We start from the raw sequence: 21,117 nt of genomic DNA, 5'->3' as shown, positions 1-21,117 counted from the left end.
AAAAGGTGTGCACTGCACATTTAGAATGGCTTCTTGAAAAGCAGAGGTGTTTGAGCACCAAAGCTTCCAGAAATGAGAAAGAAAAGCTTGGGGTGCATTTCTGCTGTAGAATGGATGGACTTGTTGCCTTAGTTCAATGCTATGGAATCATGCAGGGAGGGAGTGGTTTTACAAGGTCTGCCAAAGAAAGGAAGTGCTTCACCAAACTACAAATCCCAGCACTGCATTGCATTGAGCCCTGGCCATTAAAGAAGAGGAGGGACAGGTCCTTCAAACAGGAGCCCAGACGCAGCTCCTGAAGCAGCTTCCCCTTTGGCTTCGGTTCAGCACTATTTATTTATTCCCCTCATTTCTATCCTGCCCTTCTCACCCGAAGGGACTCAGGGCGGCTAAGATTACCGTATTATGCAATTCTAATGCGCACCCTAATTTTGGCGAGTCAATTTAGCAAAAAAGGTGAGCATTAGATGTGAGTAAATAGGGCAATTCTCAGGCATTTACACATGTATTGTTTTTGTAACAATCTCAGTAGACTATGGTCCTATAATAGACATCATCCAGCCTTCTAGATGTGGACTGCAATTCCCAACATCCCCTAGGAGTCGCCAGTGGACGGCTTGCTACTGCAGTCTATCATCATCCTCATTGTAGCTACCGCATGAGCAGCCATATGGTTCTGTAAACCACACATAGAAATAGTTCATCCATCTAGATGTTAATGGGCTGTAATTTGCAACATTCCCTAAATGGACTGTTGGCCATTGCATCCTATCATCATCGTCGTCGTCGTCATCACCACCACCACCTTCACCATCATCATGACTGTGACCATGGGCAGGAAACTATGGTTCTATAAGCCAGAGATGGGAGTAATCCAGCCTTCCAGATGCTGTTGGACTGCAATGTCTAGCAATGTGCCATGGCTCAATGCTATGAAATCATCTGAGCTGTTGTTGGGTGAAGCACCATTATTCTTTGACAGAGAAGGCTGAAGACCTTGTAAAACTAGAGCTCTTGGGATTCCATGGCATTGATCCGTGGCAGTTAAAGTGGTGCCAGGTTGCATTAATTTTACCGTGTGGATGGATGCACCCAAGGGCACAAACCAAGGGATTCAAACTCCAAGAAGAGAGATTCCACCTGAACATTAGGAGGAACCTTTTCACTCTAAGAGCTGTTTGACTTCCTTGGAGGGCAGTGGCATTTCCTCTTGTACCATTCCATTTTAATGTTTGCCTTTAATTCCATTCCTTTTTAAGCGAGAAGCTTAAAAATCCTTAATTCTGAGACAGGAAATATGGGATAAATAAATACAATAAGAATAGCATTGACTGAAACATTTCCAAACCACCCTTTGTCCATCACAGACCTCTCTCCTTCTGTCTTTATTGCAGTGGCAAAGGTCTGGATCTCTCCTCCGGACGTCCTGGAAGGGAACGCGGTGAACTTGACCTGCGCAGTGGACAGCAGCGCGGAAAGCGGGTTGCATTACACTTGGTATAAGGACGGCCGACGGTGCGCGGAGGGCCCTTCCAAGACCCTGGTGCTGCCCCAGGCCACAGTGGCCGATGCTGGGACCTATTACTGCTCCGTGAAGACGCAGGGAACGCTTCGGAACTCCACCTTGGGCACCCTGGCCGTCCTCTGTAAGTCCCTGGGTTTGGGACTTAAAATTGACTATGTCGCACCTCAGGATAGTTTTACCTTGCTATATATACCAGGCTGCACACAGGTTGAAGTCTTTTGTAGTTTATTAGGAAATAGAAAATAAATAGTTCTTTAAAAGCAAAAGTAAAGTTCCAAAAGATTGTAACAAAACAAGGCTATAGAGAATAATCCAAGAAATAATAAATAATAAACAAAGTCCCATTAGAGCATGACAAAATCCCATGAACATGAACACACAAGGGCTGCCAGATAATCCAAGAAAATGAGAGCTTGCCTCTTGGCTTGAGCGAAAAGTTGCTTTGACAAAGATTTGTTTCCCAACACACTGTTTTAATACCCTTTGCAAAGCATGAAAGCATTTCTTTGGCCTCTGACCTCCTTCTTGTTTGCTATTCTCACACTCCTTTGAACCCTGAATTCCAAATGGTCAGCTCTATCTAGAGATTCCGTTCCATCAAGGTCAACCTGCTCATTAGCGTCAGCCTGCTTGCTATCAGACTGAGAACTGTCCTCCTTTTCTGAGTCAATTTGCACCTGGCTAGTTTCAGTATCATCAACACCATTCCCTACTGTGGGAAAAACTCCCTGTTCCTCATCTTCTACCACAGGGACACTCTGAACCTGAATCCCATAATCCTCATCAGAGCCATTTTGAACTTGAATCCCATAACCCCATCAGAGCCATTTTGAACCTGAATCCCATAATCCCCATCACTCTGAGGTTCCAGCTGAGTCACAACAGACTATGCTTTCTGTTGTTTATGTGCATTGAGTTGCACATTTGCAACCTTGATTCAATTGCATGACACTGTCACTCCCCATGATAGTTGCAGGAGAGAGTGTTGTTGTTGCTGTTGCTGCTGCTGCTGCTGTTGTTGTTATATTTCATACCCACCTTGCCCCAAGACGCAATGCATGGTCAAGGAAACAGAAACACATAGTTAAAAGATAGCAATATGTGTCTTGTTGGGTGAAGGAGGAAGTTCTTCAGTGGGTCATTGTGTCGAGGTCAAAAAGGAATAACATTGGGTCCAGTTACTCATAAAGTAGCAAATAAATAGGTCCACTTATTATGTATGTCTGTCGAACGCAAATCCAGTTACATACAAAGAGTTCTAAGGTCCATAGAATAATTCTGGAAGAGCTAGAAAAGTGTGCTCTGCAGGCCTGGAGAGCAATTCTATGGTCAACTGCTTCCAGAAGTTCCCTCAGGAAGTGACCATAGAACGGTACTAAAGATCTTGTGGTTTGCTATAGACCAGGCATGGGCAAACTTGGGCCCTCCAGGTGGCTTGGACTACAACTTCCACAATTCCTAACAGCCTACCGGCTGTTAGGAATTGTGGAAGTTGTAGTCCAAGCCACCTGGAGGGCCCAAGTTTGCCCACGCCTGGTCTAGACCAATAGTTAACTTTAATGTGTTACCTTCAAGTTCTGGTCAAAAGAAGTGTGTGTCTTGTGCATGTTTCGTTGCAAAGCTCTGCTTCAAGGGAGCTGTGGACTCACTCTGCTTCCCTTCTCTGCCTCCTTTTCCTGGAAGATCCTCCCAGGAACGTTCGTGTGCAGTCCTTCGTGGAGACCCAGAAGGGGAGGCTGGCGGCCATCGAGTGCTCCGTGGAGAGCAGCCCACCCTCAACGCTGTCACTCCGCCGAGGGGAGACTGTCCTGGCCTCCAGCGCCTTCCAAGGGAATCCGGCCCCGGAGCAGAGGATACAGAGAGCGGCCTCCACCCCAAACACCTTGCGGGTGGAGATCTCAGGGGTCGGCCCAGAGGACCAAGGGGACTACGAGTGCCGGGCCAGCAATGCCTTTGGACAGGCCAGCGCCTCTCTGGACTTCACCGTGGAGAGTGAGTGATGGGAGGATCAAGACTTAAAAGGTTCTTTGATCCATTTTCGGTGGGACAAAGTACATCAGGCACTTTAAGAGAAAGACTTCGGACCTCATCACACTACAGCTTTGATCCACTTTAAACCCACTTTAGGGAGGGGGCTTTAAACAGCTCAGCCAGACAGGTCCTGGCCTTCACCATACTGCAAACCCCAGAATTCTGCAGGAGGCGGAAACCGGATTCATGCTGTAGTGTGATGAGACATGCAGACTGAGACATGCAGACGCAGAGCTGGTTTCATAATAGCTATGTTGGTTACGCAGACAAAGGGGAAACATCACATATACTCAGCATTCACTCACATACATTCCCTTGTACTCCATACATACTCACCATCCCTTTCCCGCGGGGCCTGCTGCTGGGAGGAGAGAGGAAGGAGGACAGAATGCTGCATCCCTCACGGATCTGGCACACCATCGAAAAGGAAAAGGCTCTCCTTAAGCAGCGGCAACATGACTTGGTTGTTGAGATAACCTCTGTCATTCAGCTCAGACCTGCCCGAGCCTCATCAATTCTGGGACAGAAAGGTGGTTTCACTTCCTTCTTAAAGTAACATTGTGTTTGACTCTGTAACAGGTTCTCAGTTCTCATGTCAGTCCTCTGGATTTCTCATTAGCACTTTTCAGGCCCAAGTTAATCACATTCTTCCCCTCCTTTGTTCTCCATAATGCAGTTTTCCAGGTTCCGGTTTTTCTTTGGGATGGTGCCTTCAGTCTTGCCAGACCTCCATAGGCCCCGGCCGGACCCCAACCATACCATTTCACTCAATCCACTCATCACACCTCACTTCCTTAAGCTCAAGAATTCTTTACAGCCAGGCTGGACTGCTTCCGCTGGCTATGAGCGGAATGCTCTCTACATGAGAAGTATTCTTCTTGTGTTGTCGAAAGCTTTCATGGCCGGGATCACAGGGTTGTTGTATGTTTTCTGGGCTGTATGGCCATGTTCCAGAAGGATTCTCTCCTGACGTTTTGCCCACATCTATGGCAGGCATCCTCAGAGGTTGTGAGGTTCTGAGGATGCCTGCCATAGATGTGGGCGAAATGTCAGGAGAGAATACTTCTGGAATATGGCCATACAGCCTGAAAAACATACAACAATCCTATTCTTCTTGTACTTTTAAATACTCTGCAGTTTTTGGGGAATTTCCCTCACGCTGCCATCTGGGCTCAAGCAGCCCTTTGGGGGTACAGAGGGACCCCCATTTCATCCCCGCCTCTCCTCTTCCCGGCAGCCACCCGGGTGGTGATCCGTCCCGGTCCGGAGGTGCGCGAAGGAAGCCCGGCCTCGCTCACCTGCGACGACGAAGGCTCCTCCTCCTCCTCCTCCTCCTCCTCCTCCTCCTCGGGGACCCTGTTCACCTGGTACAAGGACGCCAGGTGGGTCTCCCAGGGTCCCGCCCCCTCCCTCCTGATCCAGGCCGCCTCCACCGCAGACATCGGCGCCTATTCCTGCCAAGTCCAGAGCCAAGAAGGCCGCCGGGCCTCTCCGCCCGTCACCCTGCACGTGCTCTGTAAGTACCTGGGCATTTGGGTGGATAAAGCCTGGCCGGGGGGGGGGGGGGGGGGAGGGGGGAGCACATCCCACAAAGCACGTCCTGGGAGAGAGCTGCCCCGCCCTCCAGATGCTGCTGAACCTCCTCACTGTGCAACACGATTCTGGTTCCTGGGTTAGAGATATCATTTTCTATTTGGTTCTATCATAAAATCATGGAAAAAGTTTATTAAACTGCAAAAACTGTCCTGTTCCAGTAATTGGGCGGAGGCCAAAAGGGGGCGCCAGACAAAGGATAGTCCATTTGGGGGGGGGGGGGAGGGGTTGAAGAAGGAAAACCCTTCCCCCCTGTTTTCCTGTTATTCCCGCACCCACGTTACCATCGTGGAAACAACGCTTGTTTATGAAATGCAAAGTGGGGAGGGGGAATAACCGGCAAAAACAGGGCAAATGGTTTTCCTCCTTCAGCTCCTCCCCCCCCCCATTAAAAGGGTCTATCCTTCTCTGTCTAGCGCCCCCTTTTGGACTCCACCCAGATAATGGAACAATATCACAAAAACTACTGTATATACTCGAGTATAAGCTGGGCTTTTCAGCCCTTTTTTAGAACTGAAAAAGCCCCCCTCAGCTTATACTCGGGTGAGGGTCCTGGTTGGCTTATATTTGGGTCAGCTTATACTCAAGTATATATGGTACATTTATTATTTTCCTCTATTATTATTGGCATTGTTACATGTATTATTTTACTCTACTTATTATTATTAGTAGTAGTAATTTATCATTTTACTCTTGTAATTATTGCTACTATTCCATTTATTTTAATATATTATTATTATTATTATTATTATTATTATTATTATTATTAATACATTTCTTATTTCATTCTGATATTATTTTTATTGCATTGATTATTTTACTCTATTTATTATTGGTGATACATTTATTAATTTACTTTATTATTACATTTATTATTTTACTGTATTTATTATTATTATTACTACATTGATTATTTTACTCTATTATTATTATTAAAAGGATACATAAGCACATTTATATATAAGAAGTTGAGAATAAGGATTTAATCAGAGTTGGATGGTGTTATCTTAAATTACAGTTTTATGTAAATATGCAAAAATGTAATTTTATTATTACAGTAGAGTCTCACTTATCCAAGCCTCGCTTATCCAAGTTTCTGGATTATCCAAGCCATTTTCGTAGTCAATGTCTTCAATATATCATGATATTTTGGTGCTAAATTCGTAAATACAGTAATTTCTACATAGCATTACTGTGTATTGAACTCCTTTTTCTGTCAAATTTGTTGTCTAACATGATGTTTTGGTGCTTAATTTGTAAAATCATAACCTAATTTGATGTTTAATAGGCTTTTCCTTAATCCCTCCTTAGCGAGGGTGGAGTGGCCTGGCTGGCCCAGGAGTGGCCTTCTCCGGGGTGGGGCCTCCCCTCCTCCTCCAGGTCTCTGACTTTTCCTCTTCCCTTGCAGATGCTCCCAAGAGGCCCTCCGTGACCTCCTTCCTGGAGACGCAGGCCGGGAACCGGGCGGTCATCCAGTGCCAAGTGGAGAGCTACCCGCCTTCGGAGTTGACCTTGTCCAGAGAAGGCAAGGCGGTGGCTTCCAGCCGTGGTCCCGAGGCCCGGCCAGACCGGCGCCTGAGGGCCCACTGGGCCCAGAACTCCCTGCAACTGGAGATCCAGGAGGTCCTCTTGCAGGACGAGGGGCACTACCGCTGCCTGGCCAACAACACTTACGGGAGATCCGAGGCCTCCATACACTTCAGTGTGGAAAGTAAGCGGTTCTCTTCCCTCCACTTCCCCTTCTTTGCGCCTAGAAACACTGCTCTCTTTTGGGAACCACAACTCCCAGGATGCCGGTGGGGGGATTTTGGGAATTGTTGCCCAAAAAAGGAACAGTTTCCAGATCTGCCCCAGCCACACAACTGGACAGGGTCCTGTTGAGTTCTTTTGCATGCATTAAAGCAGGCCTGGGTCAACTTCAGCCCCTCCGGTGTTAGGAATTGTGGGAGATGAAGTCCAAAACACCAGGAGGGCTGAAGTTGACCCACGCCTGCATTAAAGGGTTCTATGGATGTGTTTTTACAATGTAGAATGACCTCATTCTGATTATTATTATTATTATTATTATTATTAATTTTATTTATATGCCACCTTTTTCCTCGTGGGGTCTCAAGGCAGTTAACAATCCACACTAGACAAGTTTTAAAAGTGCAATACAAAAGTTTATAAAAACAATTAAATAATAGCAGTGTGGTAAAAACAGAATAAAAATACAATAAATACACTAAAATAGCCTTTAAAACACATATTTATCCCCCCGTCCCACTCATTTATTTATTTATTTACAGTATTTATATTCTGCTCTTCTCACCCCAAAGGGGACTCAGGGTGGATCACAGAACAAACATATGTTGTCAGGACTCAGCCTCCTCTTAAAGGGCCACACACAATAAGTAGAGTTAACAAATGTTTATTTATTTATTTATTTATTAAACTTATATACCTCTACTCCCAGTTTGGCTCGGAGCGGTTTACAAAAATAGATTAAAACAATACACTTGGCTTTAAAATAACAATAAAAACAATAAAAACAACAATAAAAGCAACAATAAAAACTGACATAGCCCCGAGTTTTTCACCCATTGAAAGCTTGTCGGAAGAGCAAGGTTTTGCAGGCTTTCCGAAAGGCAAGTAAGTCTCGGGTGGTTCGAGTTTCAACTGGCAAGGCATTCCATAATTGAGGGGCTACAATCGAGAAGGCTCTCTGCCTAGCAGTATTAAATATTATTTTGAACTTAGAAACACCTAAATTCAGTGTTCCCAACAAAAGTAAATGTCCTTTTTGCAAAAAAAAAGGCAAAAAGCCGAAACAGAAAATAATCCGGATTATCTGGCCTGATAATCCAGCTTAACTTCAACCAAACGTTCACTGGAGCCAGAGTCACACCCCGCTAATGCACAAAGGTCCAAAGGAGAGTCAAAACGCTCACCAGTAGTGAGTGCAAGCGAAGCCATTGTCTAAAAGCCAAGCCAAATCCATAAACCCAAAAGAAATCCAACTGGGAGTAGCAATGCCGTCATCAAAAGCCAAGCCGAATTCAGGAACTAACAGGGAAGTAAACCAGGAGTAACGATGATGCCGTCGTCAGGAGCCAAGCCAAATTCAGGAACCAACAGGAAGCCAACAAACGCCAAGTCAGGAGCGAGCAACGCCGTCGTCAGGAGCCAAGCCGAATCCAGAAACCAAAAAGGAAGCCAGCGAACGCCAAACCAGGAACGAGCGTGGTCGTTGTCAGGAGCCAAAACCGAACTCAGGAGCCAAAGGGAAGCTAAGAATGAGCGTGATCATCATCAGGAGCCAACACCAAACTCAGGAGCCATGGAGAAGCCAGGAACGAGCGTTGTCATCGTCAGGAGCCAAAACCGAATTCAGGAGCCAAAGGGAAGCCAGGAACGCCAAACCAGGAATGAACGTTGTCGTCGTCAGGAGCCAAACCGGATTCAGGAACACGAAGCTGTACAGCCAGGACCCAAGGAGAACAGGCAGTGACAAAGCAATGTCCCAAAAACGACACCTTGCCTTCTGCAAGGGACCTTCACTTCCAACTCCACTTTTAACTTACACCTCGGAGTCCAATGATGATGAGGCCTCCGCCCTGTCATCATTTCCCACCAGCCCTCCAGTCCCTCCTTCTTCGTTCAAGACTTAGATCTCCCCATGTCTCTGGTGTACCAGTAGCATGCCAGTCTCCCGATGCACCCTCAGAAACTGGTGCCGCACACACATTTACTTGAGTCCAATCTGCAGCATCTTCCATCCCACTCCCAGACCCATCACCCCCAGAAAAACCCTCAAACGTTTCATCTTCCGTGGGAGCAGTAAGTATATCCCGGATCTTCTTCCTTTCCCTTTCCTCATCTGACTCTTGCTCCTGAGTTGACCTCTTAGTTCCTCTACTTTCTGTTAACCCATCATCTTCCAGCATTGACTCCTCTTCACTAGAGAACCCTTCAAACGTTTCATCCTCAGAAGGAGCCATAAGTATTTCCCGAATCCGCTTTATTTGCTGTTCCTCATCAGACACCTGCTCACCATTATCCCTTTTCCTCCTACTAGGAGTTTTACCAGTAGTACCAGAACTGCCCCTTGGCCCAACTACAACATTTGTGGCAAACATTCAATGCTGTTTTTATACACTGACAAGAAAGACGATTACATATAAATAGAGGTATATAGGCTTTTCCCATCTTCGTCTTCTTGGAGGCTTGTGCTTGGTTCTGGCCAGGGTGCGATGCCATCACTCCATCTCCTTGCTGAAGAGCTTTGTCCATAAATTCCTCATTTTGATTGAATTGCTGGAATTGCCTTAATACCTTCCCGCTTTTAAGTGGTCCCTATTTATCTACTCACATTTTGCTTTCGAACTGCTACTGTGTTTCCCCGAAAATAAGACAGTGTCTTATCTTAATTTTTGCTCCCAAAGATGCACTAGGTCTTATTTTCAGGGGATGTCTTATTTTTCTATGAAGAAGAATTCACATTAATTGTTGAACCAAAAAATGAACATTTATTATATGCTGTACAGTAGTTGTCATCACAAACCAGCATAACCAGACGAACTGTGAATACTATCAAGAATTTCTTTTTACTACCAATATTTCCATGTATAACACTCTATGGTATGTACATTTACCAATCCTGCATGCTCTGGTGTTCTGTTTGGAGGGGATGCTTACAAACAAAAACTTTGCTAGGTCTTACTTTCGGGGGAGGCCTTATATTTAGCCATTCAGCAAAGCCTCTACTGGGTCTTATTTTCAGGGGATGTCTTATTTTAGGGGAAACAGGGTAGGTAGGCAGAAGCTGGGCTAAAGATCAGGAACTCACCCTGACCTGGGCTTCGAACTTTCAACCTCTCGACTGATAAGATTTATTGCAGCTGATGGGTTAACCCATGTGCTAAAGCCCATCTGTGCTATATTCCCCCCAATCCCACCCATTCTGCATACAATGCAGAACAGCCTCAATGTTATTTACACAACGGTTGTGTACATAGCTCTGAGCATGTACTGGATTGTGCACACACGGCCATTGCTGGCAGAAATGATCCTGCACATCAGTTGGAATCTTTTAACTGCAGAGCAACCCGTGAATATAAAATTTACGGATGTAATTGTTCCCTAAGTTGCATCTGGAAGGAAGCAACAGCCAATAGAAGCATTTTCTTCCCATTGCAAGGAAACCTTTGCAAAACCAGACAGTTTTGTGGGCTTTTCACAATTTGGGACTTACAAAAATGAGTGCATGATGGTTTGGCATTGAAATCAGCATTTGTTTACACAGGAGCCAATATTTCCAATGGAATAAATGTCTATGTTGGAATATTATTTTCTGAACCAAAATTGCAGTTTTCTGTCCCAATGTGTGGTTTTGCACAGAATTAATCTCTAATCACAGATATTTTCTGCAGAGAAAACCGCGAATCAACCCAAAGCGATGTTTTTTGTACGGAGTAAGTCGCAAATTGTGAAGATTCCAGTTCGCCCAGAATTCTTCTTGTTAAGGCTCAATGCTCTGGGATCCTGGGAGATGTAGTTTTATAAGGTCTTGAGCCTTCTCTGCCAAAGAGAGCTTGGGCCTCACCAAACTCCCAGGATTCCAGAGCATTAAAGTAGTGCCAGATGGCATTAATTCTGCCATGTAGAAGCAGCCTGTATTTCATGCAACATCCCTTCCTGAATTTGAAGTCAAAAGTCAATGCAAACAGGGGTGCAAGGTTATATACCATTTACTTTATGTGGTACTTTTATATTCTTGATTTCCTTTTATGATTTTTTTCGTAGGTAAATGTCTCCAAACAGACCTGCCATCCTGACTTTTGGTCTTCACTCGAGAATTAATGCAGTTTGATGCTACGTTAAGTGCTGCGGTTTAGTGCTATGGAATCCTGGGAGTTGTAGTTTTCCAAGGTCTTTAGCTCTGTTTCCCAAGAAGCCCTGGTGCCTCACCAAACTGCAACTCCTAGGACTCCATAGCATTGAGCCACAGCAGGTTAAAGTGGTGTTTTTTTTTTTTTAAATTTTTTATTGAGTTTCCAGATAATATATTCGGTGAGTCATTGAAAGTACAAGTGCAGTGGGTAAACAGAAGGGGGTAAGGGAAAGAAAGGAGAAAGAGGTAGTCCAAAACCACAGTGGAAAAAAAAAATTATAAAATGAAATAAAAGGAACAAAAAGTAAAAGGAACAAAAAGGAACAAAAGGTAAAATTTGTCACTTCCATCTTTTACACAGATACCTGAAGTAATTACAGTCCTTTGTCCATTTCTTTAACCTCTATTCACATTGTCTAAGTCAATATCAGCCTATTCTCTATCTTTCCTCATTGACGATTTCATTTCTTTAAAGGTTAAATTAACACCCTCATTTGTCTCTCCCTCAAATACTTTTTTATCGCATCCCAGTTTGTTTGTTTTTTCGGAATGCCGTAGTTATTTTTTAGTAAATATGTCAATTTGTCCATATTCATTATTTCCAAGACCTTATTTAGCCAACAGCTCAATTTCGGGGTTTCTTTCTTTTTCCAGTAGCTGGCATATACTATTCTTGCCGCCGTAGTGAGATAACTGAAAAGGATTTCTTTATTTTTGTCACTTTTTATGTCTAGCATCCCCAAGAGAAAAAATTTGGGATTCAGTTCTATATTAATTTGCAACATCTTTTGTATTTCTTGCTGAATTTTCTTCCAATAGCTTTTCGCTTCCTTGCAAGTCCACCAACAGTGGAAAAAGGTTCCCACTTGGTCCTTGCATTTCCAACACTTATTTGAATTTTTATTATTAAAATTTGCTATTCTTTGGGGAGTCAAATACCAACGATGAAACATTTTAATCCAGTTTTCTTTCAATTCTATTGCATAGGTGAGTTTTAATCTGGAGTTCCAGGCCTTTTCCCATTCCCCTAAGTATATTGTTTCCCCTAGGTTTTGGGCCCACTTAATCATGTTTTCTTTTATTGGTACCGTTTCAGTTTCCCATTCAAGTAGCTTTGTGTAAATTATGGATATTTGTTTTTTTTCCAATTTCATTATCTTGTCCCAAAATGTCTCTTTTTCTTCGAATCCTAGTATTTTATCTTTATTGTAATATTCTTTAAGTTGTATGTATTGGAACCATCCCACCTTACCGAATTTGTTATTAATCTCTTCTTGACTTTTCAGGGTGTATCTCCCATTTTCCTTAATTAAGATATCGTTATATCTGGGCCAAATTTCTCCACCTGTTTCCCTCCTTTGGCATGCCTCCAAAGGTGAGATCCATCTTGGAGTTTTCTGGTATAGTTTATTTTTATATTTTTCCCAAATTTTTAGAAGTGAGGATCGAATGAAATGATTGCCAAAAATTTTTTCCGTCAATTTTTTCCCATACCACAAATATGCGTGCCATCCTGCCCTCAGACCTATTCCTTCTAATGTTATAATTCTATTATTTCCCAGTGTCGACCAATCTTTCACCCATACCAAGCCACATGCATCATGGTACAGTTGCAGGTCTGGGAGGCCTAATCCTCCTCTTTTCTTATCATCTATCATATAAATTCTTTTAATTCTGGGTTTTTTCCCTCCCCAGATAAATTTGGCAATTTCCTTGTTCCAATTTCTAAATCTCTGTGTACTTCTGATAATAGGGATGTTTTGAAAGAGGAATATTAATTTGGGCAAGATAGTCATTTTTATTACCGATATTCTGCCTAGTAGTGATAAATTCGCATATTTCCATCTTTCCAAGTCCTTTTTTATTTCTTTCCATTTATAATCGTAGTTGTTCTCTAGTAGCTGGGAGTTCCTTGCCGTTAAGATTATACCTAAGTATTTTATTTTTTTCCTAACCTGTATCCCTGATACCTTTACCAGTTCTTCCTGTCTTGATTTTGTCAGGTTTTTTGGTAATAGCATAGTCTTTTCCGAATTTATCCTTAGTCCTGAGACTTCCCCAAATTCTTTTATTTTAGTTAACCAAAATTGTACTGTATTAATTGGGTCGTCTATTATGCAAATAAGGTCGTCAGCGAAGGCCCTGAATTTATAATTGTACTTTCTTATTTTTGCTCCTTTCAACCTGGGATCCTCTCTGATATTTCTTAAGAGGATTTCCAATGAAAAGATGAACAACAGAGGAGATAAGGGGCATCCCTGTCTAGTTCCTTTACATATTTTAAAATTCTGTGAATCCAGTGAATTTATTTTTATGTTTGCTTCTTGTTTGTCATAAATTTGGTTAATCGCATTCTTAAATTTGTAGCCCATATCCAATTCACTAATTAACAGTTTGAAAAAGTCCCAATTCAAATTATCAAAGGCTTTTTCCATATCTATGGTGAGTAGAGCCAATTCATCTTTTTTTGTAAACTCATAGTATTCAAGTATGTTTATTATTTCTCTTACATTATCTTTCATTTGTCTTTTTGCCAGGAAGCCCGTTTGCTCCTCTCCTATCCAATCATTGAGAAATTCTTTCATTCGCTCCGCTAATATGGTTGTAAAAATTTTATAGTCCGAATTCAGTAGAGATATTGGCCTATAATTCTTAACATTTTTGGGATCCTGTCCTTCCTTCGGAATCATCATTATTGTTGCTTTGCGCCACGAGTCTGGGACTTCTTGGTCTTCTAAAATTTTGTTCATGACTTTTTTAAGATATGGTGTCAATTCCTCAGCAAATACTTTATAGTAAATACCATTTAGGCCATCAGGCCCTGGGGCCTTATTCCCATTCAACTTACTTATAGCTGTCTTAATTTCCTTGTCTGTTATCTCTTTGTTTAATATCTCTCTTTGTTTTTCAGAAATCTTCCCAAGCCTTTGGTTACTAATAAATTGGGATACCTTGTCTATTCCGATTTGATCCTTTGAGTACAAGTTGCCGTAAAAGATTTTAAATTGGGACATTATACTTTGTTCAGTCGTGTAGCTTACACCATCTGCGATGATTTCTGTAATTGTATGGGCTTGCTTCTTCTTTCTTATTTTCCAGGCTAGCCATTTTCCTGGTTTATTAGCGTTCTGGAATTGTTGTTGTTTTATAAACTTTAATCTTTTTGCTGTTTCTTCTAGTTCCATATGGATTTTTTGTGCTTTCAAATTTCCCAATTCTTGCTTAATTTTTTTATTGTTTGGTTCAGATTTTAATTTTTTTTCGTTCGAACTAATTTCTTCATTAATTTCAGTTATCAATCTGTTTTTCGTTCTATGTTTTTGGGCACTTTGCTGAATGAAATGGCCTCGCATGACCGCCTTACTTGCATCCCAGATTGTTTGTATAGTGGTCTCTCCATTATCGTTCAGATTAAAATATTCCCTCAAAATTTCTTTATTTTTTTGTATATCCTCTTCTGATTTTATTAGGTTCCCATTTAATCTCCAATTGGTGTTTCTTTGTGTTTTATTTAATGTAAATTCCAATGGGCAATGGTCCGAGATATACCTAGGGGAGATTTCAATTTTGGTCACTTTTAGGATTAGTGAGGGGGTCATCCAGGCCATATCTATTCTTGACCATGAATTGTGCCTATTTGAAAAGTATGTATAATCTTTTTCTCTCACATGTTGCATTCTCCAAGCGTCCCTCAGCTCCCAATCTTGTAAAAATTTGATGAAGCCTACTGGTAATTTACCCAAGTTACCATTTCTTTTTTCCTTAGATCTATTCCCTTTCTTATCCCACTCTGGGTCTGGAACTCCGTTAAAATCACCTAGGATTATTAGTTCATCAAATTCTTGTTCCGCTATTTTACCTTTTAGTTTTCTTAGAAAAGCTGTTTTAGGCCCATTTGGCGCATAAATGTTGCAAATTAATAATGTTTGGTTGCCCACCTTTATTTTTGCTCCCACCATTCTTCCCTCCTCATCCTTGAATGCAAGTTCTGGGTTTAATTTTGGATTTATATATAAAACCACGCCCTTTTTTTTCTCCGCTGCAGACGCTATAAACTCTTTCCCTAACTTCCCTTGAATTAAATATGAGGTGTGTTTGTGACAAATGTGCGTTTCCTGGAGTGCTATTAAATCAAATTTCAATTTTTGCAAATGGTTAAATAAATTTTTCCTTTTATTTGGTGCATTCAATCCGTTGACATTGTTGGAGTGACATTTTACTTGCATCTTTTAGTGTTGTGAGGGACCTCCTCCTCCTTCTTCTTCTTCTTCTTCTAAGTTTATTAGATTTGGAGCTTGTGGGGCGATTACTTTGTAGCTTTTTTCCGGGGAGATGGTTCTGGCTCTCTTTCTTTCTCTTTCCGAAGCTAGGTCTGGTGGGATTGGTTCGTTTTCCTTCTTCATTAAGTTCTTATAAAATTCCTTAGCTTTCTCTTCCGATGTTAGCCATACTCTTTCTTGCTTATAGGTTACCATAATTCCTTCTTTCCTTTCCCATCGGAAGCGGATTTGTCGTCTTTTTAGTTCTTCTGTAAGAAATTGGTACTTTTTACGTTTTTGCATCGTACTAGCCGGTTGCTCTTTCAATATCGTTACTTTTTGCCCTTTGAAGCGAATCGTATTTTTCTTACTTATTTTCAATATTTCTTCTCTTGTTCTCCTTTTTTCCAGCTGTACAACCACATCCCTTGCTACTTTGTTTTTTTTGGAAAAGTTCGTAGTTACCCTGTAAACCCTCTCAATACTATCCTCCATCTCCTCATCTTGAACCTGTAAGAGGTCCGCCAGAATCTGGGTTGTAATTTGCTTCAGGTTTTCCTTGGGTTCTTCTATGATATTTCTCATTCTTATTTAATATTCTAGTTCTTTTCTCTCCAACATCTCTTGTCTTTCCTCCAGTCTGGTGTTCCTTACTTCCAATTTTTCCAGTCTGGTTTGGAGTTTATCTTGGTTCTTCTCCATCTTTTGTTTATCTTCTTTGACTTCTTTCATCTCCTTTTGCAGGTCTTTTATTTCTTTCTTTACCTCTATAAATTCATCCGATAGTTCTTTTCTCATATCTATCATCTGCTCTTGGAGAGTTTTTTGGCTCTCAGAGATTTTTTGGAGTTCCCTCATCACATCTTTCAGATTTATTTCCTCCGATATAGACCCTCTTCTCGTGGTAGATTTTTTTTCCTCCATCTTCAATTTTAGCGTTGACATCTTCTTTAATTATGCTGGAGTAAAGATTTATTGATATACTGGGTTATATTAATTCCCTTAACAATTTCTACGTTCAGGCCTATTCCTACTTCCTTACTGGGCCCTACCTAGTTGTTTGAGTACGGTCTCTTAGATTGATTTTAGAGAATTAAATATTGTTTTGAGATGCCAATAAAATTTGGTAATTTGTTTTGTGTTATGTCCAATAGGAATATTTTGGGTACTTGGGTGAAAGGATAGCTTCTAAATGTTGACTGTCACTGGCATGGGCTCTTTTTTTATTTTATTTCATTTATCTATTTATTTATTTAATTTGGGGCTCACTATAATAACCTCTGAAATACGTAATTTCCCTTAGCGTTGGGAGGGTAGACACTAGTCCTTGGTTCCCCTTAATTCCTTGTATTTTCCTCTTAAGTATCTTTTACAGGATATATCTGATTACCTCTTTAGCACTCCCCTTCCTGTGGTTCTTCCTTTAAATCATAGTATTCCTTATTGTGCCAGTTCAAAAAGGGGTCCCACAGGTGAACAGGTCTCGTTCTTTTACTTCCTTCCCTCTCAAACCCCTCTCTTGATCCTCTCCCTCGATCCCCTGTCTTTCCAATGTCCTTCCTTGACGCTGCCTCCTACTCACATAAATATCCCCCCTACCCGACTTTCTTCCTTTCTGTCTTTTTCCTGATGGGTTCTTTCTCTCACCCCCACATTTGTCCGCTTCTCTCTTGTTTGGAGTCCTCTTTAATGGCTCTCCTCTCCTCTTCCTTCTGCTTCTCGTCCTCCCGTCTGCTTCTCGTCCTCGTCTGTACTTGCTTCGTCCGGGGCTCCTCGTCTCCTCCTCGTCTCCCTGCCTCCTCGTCTGCTTCTCGTCCTCGCACCGCGCGCCGCCTCGACCCTCTGTATCGCGCTCCCTCTCACCGTCTGCTTCTCGTCCTCGTCCTCGTGAACCCTGCTTTGTTATGGGTATGCTATGCTTTGCTTTTTGTTTCCCCTTCTCTTTCCAGTCCTCCACCCTCTTGCATCTGTTGTACCCGGTAGTGCCTTCTTGTTTTCTCTTTGATACGCCTTCCGCTTATGCGCTTCCTCTATCTCACATCCGGTTCTTCTGGTCTGTATCGACGTCAGAGCCAGTAGACTAAACAAGGCCGTCAAGGTCGTGGCTTCCCCTCCTCCGCGTTGGGCATTAACCCGTTCGGACCGGGCATTAACCCGTTCTGACCGGACTCATATGATTACTCACAACGGATTATCGGCAATTCATTAATTCATAAATAAAGGTTGGTCTCATTTAGTCCGCTTCTCCACCGGGATTTTAATTTTAGATTTGATTTGTTTAGGGTTACCTCGATCGTTGTCGTCCCTTCTTTCTTCTTCCTTTTTTCTTCTTTCTTTCTTCTTTCTGTTCTCTTCTTTCCCCCTTTTGGCTGACACTGTCTCTGGGTATCTGTGTAACGATCCCCTCTTTTAGCCTTCCTTATATGTTTATTATATCCTCATGAGTTTTGGAAGTATGGCTCGGCGTCCCTCTGGGCTTCCTAGCCCTCCAGCCTCTTCAGACACGCTGCCACCATCCCAGTTCAGATCCTTCTGCCAACTCCCCTTGAGGGGGAATCAGCTACAGGACCCGTAATGGGGTTATCGGTGGTTTGCTATCTCCCAGGACTCAATCCACCTAGGAGAGGGGGCGAAAAAAACTGCCCTACCCAGTCTATGAAGAGGTCGGTGACCGCGAGCTCCGCGATCACTCACCCGGTCGCCATGCTGCCATACCCGGAAGCCACAGCAGGTTAAAGTGGTGTTGAACTACATTCATTCCACAGTGTAGATCAGGCATTAGCAAACTTTGGCCCTCCAGGTGTTTTGGATTTCAACTCCCACAATTCCTAACAGCCAGTAGGCTGTTAGGAATTGTGGGAGTTGAAGTCCAAAACACCTGGAGGGCCAAAGTTTGCCCATGCCTGCTTTAAATTGTATCAAAATATTTTAAATATAAACTGCTTTGAGTCCTCTTGGGGTATAAATAAACATAATAATAATAATCATCATCATCATCATCATCATCTATTCTGTTCTATGAAAAAGACACCTGGATCATGTTGCTCTCTCTTTCTGTCGCTCCTCAGGCGCAAGGGTCGCCCTCGATCCAGGGCCGGACGCACAGGAAGGCACCTCGGCCACCTTGACCTGCGCGGTGTCCAGACGGGCCTCTGGTGCCATGAACTACACCTGGTTCAGGAATGGGAGACACGTCCACGAGGGCCCCGACCCACAGCTCCTCCTGGGCAGTGTGGCCAGAGCAGATGCTGGCTCCTACCAGTGCCGGGCGGACGGCGCTGCTGGACAAGTGACCTCTCCCTTGGTCAGCCTGAACGTGCTCTGTGAGTGCAGCGCCTTTTGAGGGCCAGTTGGGTCAAAGGGGTTTGCATGAATGGCATCTGCATCACACAGGCATCCTCATACTGTGTTGCAATCTGGCACTGAAACACCTTTTCATCCAGCACCACACACAAGACCAATTGTTCTATTTATTTATTTATTTATTTATTTACAGTATTTTTATTCTGCCCTTCGTTCTCACCCCGAAAGGGACTCAGGGAGGGTTACAATGAACATATATATGACAAACATTCAATGCCATCAGACAAACAACATACAGTATAGACACACAGAGAGGCAATTTTAACATTTTCCAGCTTCATGAGGGTATGCTCAATTCCGGCCACAGGGGGAGTTGTTGCTTCATCATCCAAGTGACACCGAATGATGTACTTCCTCATTCCTTTCCACGTGTTGCTGGCAGTTTTATGGTGTTGTAACTTAGTTAAATTAGCCTCCCGTATAAAGTGTATCTAAACAATATATATTGAAGTAAGCAGGCAAAAAGGGGAAAAGGCAATTCCCAAAGGGTCAGAATCCAAAAATCCAAAAAGGACAAAGTACATAAAATCAAGAGCACCAAAATCCTCAGAGTTACTGCAAGTATAAATCCATAAACAAAGCAACAGGAACTTTTCCAAGGTAAACCTTTCAAGGAAACATAGGCATGAACTTGAACAAGAAGCTTGAGGATACTGGAAACAGGAACTTGAGAGCTCAGACAGCCATCCCTTGGCAATGTTGTCTCCTCTGAGAAGCATAAGGCCAACAACACTTAATTTAAGCCCAAGTAGCCATGAGATCATGCCAAATACACCTGGGCTTCAAGGTCTTCTCACGGATACTCTCAGAACGTCTAATTATTCTATTTTTTACTCCCTCTGTTCTCAAACCTAATCTGGCTTCTCAGGAAAACTCCCCATTAGCCAAAGGCCATTTCCCAAGAGAACTAGTTTTACTATCTCTGGTTGTTTGGGAATGATCACAGGAATGCAAAACATCATCTCTTCTAGCACTGACAGACTCATCACTTTGAAACCCATCAGGCTCCTCATCCTCTGACATGTCAGAAAAGTCAGAGAAATCCTCAGCCGCTTGCTGAGCTACAACACTGTGGCCCTCCAGCTCTTTGGGCCTCCAACTCCCAGGATTCCTGGCCATTGAACAGGCTGGCAACAGGGGCTTCTGGGGGTTGGGGGCCAAAACTCCAAGAAGTAAGCCACTTTGAGTCTCCTTGTATAATAGAAATAATAATAATTATTATTATAATTGTAATTTTATTTCTTATCTTCCTCTCCTTGTGGTTCAAGGTGAGTTACAAAATGGCTAAAACACATAATCATTTAAAAACACTCTTTAGAATATACATATTAAAACATATTTCCACAACATACATATTAAAATACACAAAACAAAAGTTAGACATAGAATGGAAGTTTAAGAGTCATCATTAAAACTTTCTGAGTAGGCCTGCCGGAAGAGATAAACATCATAAACATCATAATAATAAAACAACTGGAGGGCTGCAGTTTGGGGATGCCTGGCTCAGTGGGTTTAGTTCTAGCAAAGATTTGCCGTTATATAATGCTGTGACCTGCCTTAAGCCATGGCTAGAGGCGGGTAAGAAATACAATAATAATAAATGATAATAAATAAATTATTAATAATAATAATATTGGGTCATGGAGTGGGAGTTGGGTAGAATCATAGAATCATAGAATAGTAGAGTTGGAAGAGACCTCATGGGCCGTCTAGTCCAGCCCCCCGCTAAGAAGCAGGTAGCCTGGATGTTCTTGGAACCTCGGTTCCCAGCATTCCTCCCCATTAACTAAGCTGTCAAAGGATGCTAGGAGCTGCAGTCCATTTCAGGACCAACCAGCCTGCCAGGCCAGAGAGCAGTGCTAGTCATTTGCAGGGGTGAATGCATCTACCAAACTAACGCTTTGCCCCAATTCTGCCCTTTGATCCCCAGATCCACCCGACAGGCCCTCCCTGGGCGCCTACCTGGACAACCAAGAGGGGAAGGTGGGCATCATTTCCTGCCAAGTGGACAGCCACCCCCGCTCCTGGCTGGCCATCTACAAAGGAGGCCGGCTGCTGGCCAGCACCAATGGCTCCCAGTCTCTGGCCGGACACCGCTTTGTGGCCTTCCCATCCTATAATAACTTGAGAGTGGAGATTCGGGACGTTGTGGCGGGAGATTCGGGGCCTTACGTCTGCCAGGCTGGCAACCGATTTGGAGAAGCAACAGGCACCATTGACTTCAGTGCAAAGAGTGAGTATGACTCAGAGGAAAGAAAGAGGTGAGGGAGGGGGTCTCCTGATAGAATCCCCACAAGAGGGAGGGGCTTTTGTGGGGCAAACCCCCACTTCCAAGGAGCACCTTCTCCACGGTAGCCCCCAAATGGCAGAAGGGTATCCCCCAGGGAGGCCAGTTCTAAACATGGTCAAAACGTGACATTTGGGGCTTGGTGATGGTACGGATTCCATCCCGCTGCTGGTGTTTATCTATCTAA

The 21,117-nt window shown here is 43.1% G+C and overlaps 1 protein-coding gene across 3 annotated transcripts in view; it reads left to right on the top strand.

Annotated features, from left to right (window-relative positions):
- The window catches only part of siglec1 (sialic acid binding Ig like lectin 1), a 55,772-nt gene that overhangs the window by 24,919 nt on the left and 9,736 nt on the right, over positions 1-21,117 (top strand). For 2 of the 3 annotated variants that reach the window (XM_062981369.1, XM_062981368.1), the window contains 6 exons: positions 1,395-1,646; positions 3,209-3,517; positions 4,794-5,072; positions 6,558-6,860; positions 18,349-18,603; positions 20,574-20,876. In XM_062981369.1, coding sequence (XP_062837439.1) covers positions 1,395-1,646; positions 3,209-3,517; positions 4,794-5,072; positions 6,558-6,860; positions 18,349-18,603; positions 20,574-20,876 — 1,701 coding nt within the window. The remainder of the gene's footprint in view (positions 1-1,394; positions 1,647-3,208; positions 3,518-4,793; positions 5,073-6,557; positions 6,861-18,348; positions 18,604-20,573; positions 20,877-21,117) is intronic. The other variant, XM_062981370.1, reaches the window with a different exon arrangement.

This window comes from Anolis carolinensis, chromosome 5 (assembly GCF_035594765.1).
Source record: "Anolis carolinensis isolate JA03-04 chromosome 5, rAnoCar3.1.pri, whole genome shotgun sequence".
Lineage (NCBI taxonomy): Eukaryota > Metazoa > Chordata > Lepidosauria > Squamata > Dactyloidae > Anolis > Anolis carolinensis.
This window is presented reverse-complemented; position numbering and strand designations above follow the sequence as displayed.